Below are 4,980 nucleotides of genomic sequence, written 5' to 3' on the forward strand. Positions count from 1 at the left end.
GGGTTTGCTTGCTTGCTGTGGATGCAAGTACTTGACAGAGGGAGCTCTCAGTCACCAGTCAAAGAACAAGTCACCAAGAACAAAACCATTCTCACAAACGGTTCTTGCACCAACTCTGCTGACTCCTGTCCTGCCCAGTCCGGGAATTCCAGCTAGGGATCCATGGTCATGCTTGGGAACATGAACAATCCCTTAGAGCTTATGCTGGGAAGTTCAGCTGTTGCAGCTTCTTCTCCCACACAGTTTGATTTCTTTATTGTACATTAAAAAACCCCAAATCCTGATGAAAACTCTGCCATAGCCAGGCACCTCCTTCCAGGATCCCAGTAATGGGGGCTTGATTGCACAGCTCAGTTTCTATCTTTCTTCATCCCAGATGGTCTAAACACTTTCCTCTTCTTTTGTGATGCTGTAATCTGTTAGCAATGTAACACTGATTTCTGAGCCACACGTGCTGCCTGTGATGGATGGGGCTCTGGTCGGTGTGTTGCTGTGGGTAGCACTGGGAGGCTTTGAACGAAGCTTTGCCTTACAGCACGAGACTTGCTTTTTAAAGTGTTGCCTGAAACTTTTACTTAGCCAATAAAGAGCAAACGGATTGATGCAGGAATTGCTGAAGGCCAAGGCACGGGAAAAAATAGTAGCTATTAGATGGAAGGTGGAAGCATCGACAGAAGCGTGGTATGTGAAAGAGCGGTATAGGTAGAGGATGTGGTTGGGCAACCAGCAGAAGGCAAACAAAGCAACAAGCACCAGCACTGTTTTTGCAACCCTCTTGCGGGATTCAATCTAGGAGAAAATGATGCAGATCTGGTGTTAATAGCAATTAGTTACATGGGTTTATGTAGTTGGGGCTCATTTTCAAAGGGGCCTAAAAAGCTAAATCCATTAGGAACCAAAAAAAAAAGAAAGCAAAATGGAAAAAAACCCCAAAACACCAAAATCAAAAACTAAACCAAGAAACCAACAGAAAAAAATAAATCTATATATTTAACAAGGTATTTCCACACATTCCCTTTCCATTATAAATCACATATCGAGCTCATCTAGACTGGGATTTACAAGTATAGTAGTTAATGTATCAGCTCACATGGATGAGGTCTCTGTTTACAATGCAACACTTGAACTCCTGAGTTTAATATGGCCATAACAAAGCAAAACAAACCCCATCCCTCTCTAGGAGAGCACACACACTCACAACTTGATGAGTCATGAGCATGTGCATAGTGGAGTTCGGATTGTGAATATGGGCTGAGTTTATGGAGGACTGAACTCCCGCTATCAGGTAAAGGTTTGGTGCTCAAGACTTCAGACTTAATCACACTTTAGTGCTTGATCATAGCTTACCTGCTTGCGGGCATGACCGTGTTCTTCTGCTGGCATGTTGGAGGTGCTTTTATATAAAGTTCTGGCAATAAGAAAATAGTAGACAGAAATGACAGCTAAGGGTATAATATAGAACACTAAGAAGCAAACCAGGGAGTGAGCTTCCTGCAGGATCTTCTCAGTCACAGGATAGGGGGCACATGCCTCAAAAGTTACATTCTTCTCGGGGTTGCTGAAAGAATACAAGTCGGAGAACACAGCCTCTGGGATAGCAAATATCATGGAGACGATCCAAACGCAGCCTGCTTTACAGCAGGTCTTCAGGAGCGCATCTGAAGTTTGCAGTTCCAAGGGCTTAACGATGGCTCTGTACCTAAAACCAACCAACACCATGGTCAGAAGGAACACAGGAATAATGCAAGCACCGACAGTGCGAACCTGAGGATAAACCATCCCTGTTCTCACTAAGCTGAGGGTGGGAGAATCATCTTGGATAGGAAAAGAGGTGCTAGCTCTTTGTAATTAAGATGGAAATATAGGAGGTAATTTTAAACATGTATTTTAATGACTTGGCTGGCAGGACTTGTCATTAAAGCCTTCCTAAGTAAAGACAACTTCTAAATTTGAATTAGGATCAGTAAAGGCAGTTGTCTCTCCTATGTTTATGGTGCTGCCTGGAAAGGTAAGTGAGGGAAGTAGCATGTAAAACTGGTGAAGGTATGAAATAGGTTAGCTGTTTTATCAGTACATGAAACGAAGCATGTAGACCCCTCCTTTCTCCTAAGATTTTAAGACCCCAGATGAGCACAGTGGTCTGACTCCAAGCAATATTTCAGTACTCATTCATATGTATAAAACAGGAGCTAACACTGCTGTTGATTCATGGCTGCGATTCTGCAGCATGTGGACTGAGTCAGACATAGGAGAAAAATCAGGGTAAATCGATGGATGTGTGAAAATCTGTGTGGAAATGGGATGTGGGAAAGGAACTAACTGCCACAAAGGAAATTATGCCCTGCTCCCAGAGTATCAGGGACTCTTGGTGATGTAGAAAGAAGAGAACCTTCCAGGGGCACAAGGCTGGTATGAAAGAAAAGACAGTGAAAAACGATCCAGAAGATGTGACAGCTTAGTTGTACCATTTTGCACAACCTGAGGATCTGCTCTTTTTCTCCTCTAGGCAAATTTACATAGAAAACTGCAACCTGGACTGCTTTTTATAAAGTACATACTGGTTTTATTGATTTGGAGCTCTTCTAGGATACTGGAACATGATAGTCTGGCACAACTGATGTTCTCACTAAGTTTATCATATAGCTACCCTGTGAAAACGCAGCATAGAGTATTTACTTAACAGCTACCATGAAGAATTAACTGTCTAAATCATAGAATTATAGAATAGTTGGGGTTGAAAGGGTTAAAAGAGACCTTTAAAGGCCATCTAGTCCATGCCTGCATCTGAACTGATGTCATACAGGACCAAGCCCTTGGAGCTATAATATACAGGTCATTGGAAACACGAGCTTAGTTAAAACTCACACCAAACCCTGAAGAAACAGCAAGCAAAGCAAAATGTTAGGAATTATTAGAAAAAAAAAGGAGAAAAAGAGACTATTAAGCACTTATCTGTATCTCTGGTCCATACAACTCTTGAACACCATGTGCTGCTCTGCAAACCTTAATTCAAACCCCCCCATAGTGAGGGTGGAATATATATAACACATGAATAGCATGGAGAGATGGATGGGGATCATCGCTGTCTCTTCTGGCACAAGAGTCAGGGTCATCAAATGAAGCCAAAGCATAGTAAGAAAAAGGAGTTGTTTATGCAACAGGCAGTGAAACTCAATGCTAAACAAGTACAAGAAGAGGCTGAACAAGGCTCTACAAGAGAAATCCACTGAAGTTATTAAATAGACAGAAACCACATTTGCTCAGGAGGTGATCTGAAGGCTTAGGGCTTAAGTGTAGTGTTGGACAGTGATTTTTTATACTTCCTATGTGTCTTTTATGGTCCTTACACTGGAGGCTGGTATTTGCCTACATGGACCCTTGGTCTCACCCAGTGTGGCCATTCCTATGCTGGAGTACAGTAACAGTAGCATTGACTAAACTCTGGACTTGCTGTTAGATACAATCCACAGTCACTGGCATACAAGATGGAAGTCTTTTTCTCTCTTAATATTAATATTTAGTTCAGGTTTTTCTGCTCCTTGACATGCTAATGCTGATTGAACTGAAATCTGATCTTAGATTTGTTCATTCAGGAAAGAAGTGCATGGCAAAGCAGTCAAACGGGAGTGCTGATCCCAACTAACAGCACTCTCATCATCACCTAAGTTTAATTTCAGGACCTCTGGGCTTAAGAATCTCTGGAAAAGATAAAAGAACTAAAAGAGATAATACGCAAAATGTGTCACATCACACTAAGCCCTCATCAAACTGAAAATTACTGTGTAGTGCTGCAGTAACCATCAAATCATGAGAGTCATCTCCTTGTTCCCCAATCTGTTCTGTGTTTTCCTTTGGCTTGCTATCCCCACATGTCAATGTTTTATGTTGTAGGACTTAAAGCCTCATTGAGTGCACAGGACAAAGGATTTCCACTCGGTCATTTTCAGGTTTATTTTTCATCTTCCCTGACTACTTTAGTGCACCACTAGATAGCACCAATCTACTGTCTTATCCCTGCATTAAGCCATTTCCCTTTTCTGTACAATAGAGGAAAAGAACCCCACAGTACTGTACTTCAAGCTACTAAAAGGTCAGAAGACTTTAAGAGCCTTTCTCATCTCACTCCGTAAAAAGAACTACTCTGAGTTTTCTAACACACATTTTAAAATGAAATGGGACAATGGTTGATTTTGGGTTTGGTTTTGGTCGATTACAATTAAAACATGCACAAACTGATCACTTCTGCTCTTTTATTCATTTCTAACTTCACACCAGAGGTATCTCCTGGCAAATGAGTTGCATCAGACCCACCTGTCAGCACTGAGAACAGTCAGGGTAAACACTGAGACTCCAACTGACGTTAACTGGATGAAAGACAGCAGCTTGCACCCAATCCTTCCGAAGAGCCAGGTATCCACGATGTACCGGGTGGCATCTATAGGCACACAAGTCAATAAAAGCAGTAGGTCTCCAAACGCCAGGCTGGTGATGAAGATGTTTGGAACTGTCTGCATGGATTTAATCTTGAAAAAGACTTTGATGAGTATTGCATTTCCAAGGAGCCCCACGGAAATGATCACTGAGTACGTAATATAAATCATGCACAGTATTTCCAATCCTGGAAAGGAGTCTTCGGTCCATTCTTCAGTTGTGGTTTCATTATCAATGATTGATTTCAGCTCTGTACCATCTGTAGATGCACGCAAAGTCTCATTAGTTGAAGGCGGGTATAGTTGAGACATCTCTTCAACTGCTTCTTCTCCCCAGGCTGGACTTAAATTGATCACAACATTAACACTTAGCTTCCAGCATATCAGCAAGAGAAAAATACAGATTTGCAGCTGAAATTAAGATTCCCATTGCACATTAACTACTTTCATCCTCTCCTGGGTTTCAAAACACGCCTAGGAGAAATGCACACGGATCTTGTTCTGAACTGTGTAGGAGGTGGAGAATTTTGTTATTGGCTTTTCAGCTGGT

The 4,980-nt window shown here is 41.8% G+C and overlaps 1 protein-coding gene across 1 annotated transcript; it reads right to left on the reverse strand.

The window, feature by feature from the left end:
* Window positions 1-381: 381 nt before the first annotated feature.
* On the reverse strand, window positions 382-4,742 carry BRS3 (bombesin receptor subtype 3). The gene is made up of 3 exons (XM_065689678.1): window positions 4,312-4,742; window positions 1,348-1,699; window positions 382-789 (listed from the first exon to the last, which is right to left on the reverse strand). Exons 1-3 carry the CDS (start codon window positions 4,740-4,742, stop codon window positions 382-384), a joined length of 1,191 nt encoding a protein of 396 aa, XP_065545750.1.
* Between the last annotated feature and the right edge of the window lie 238 nt (window positions 4,743-4,980).

Source organism: Lathamus discolor, chromosome 9 (assembly GCF_037157495.1).
Source record: "Lathamus discolor isolate bLatDis1 chromosome 9, bLatDis1.hap1, whole genome shotgun sequence".
In the NCBI taxonomy this organism is placed as follows: Eukaryota; Metazoa; Chordata; class Aves; order Psittaciformes; family Psittacidae; genus Lathamus; species Lathamus discolor.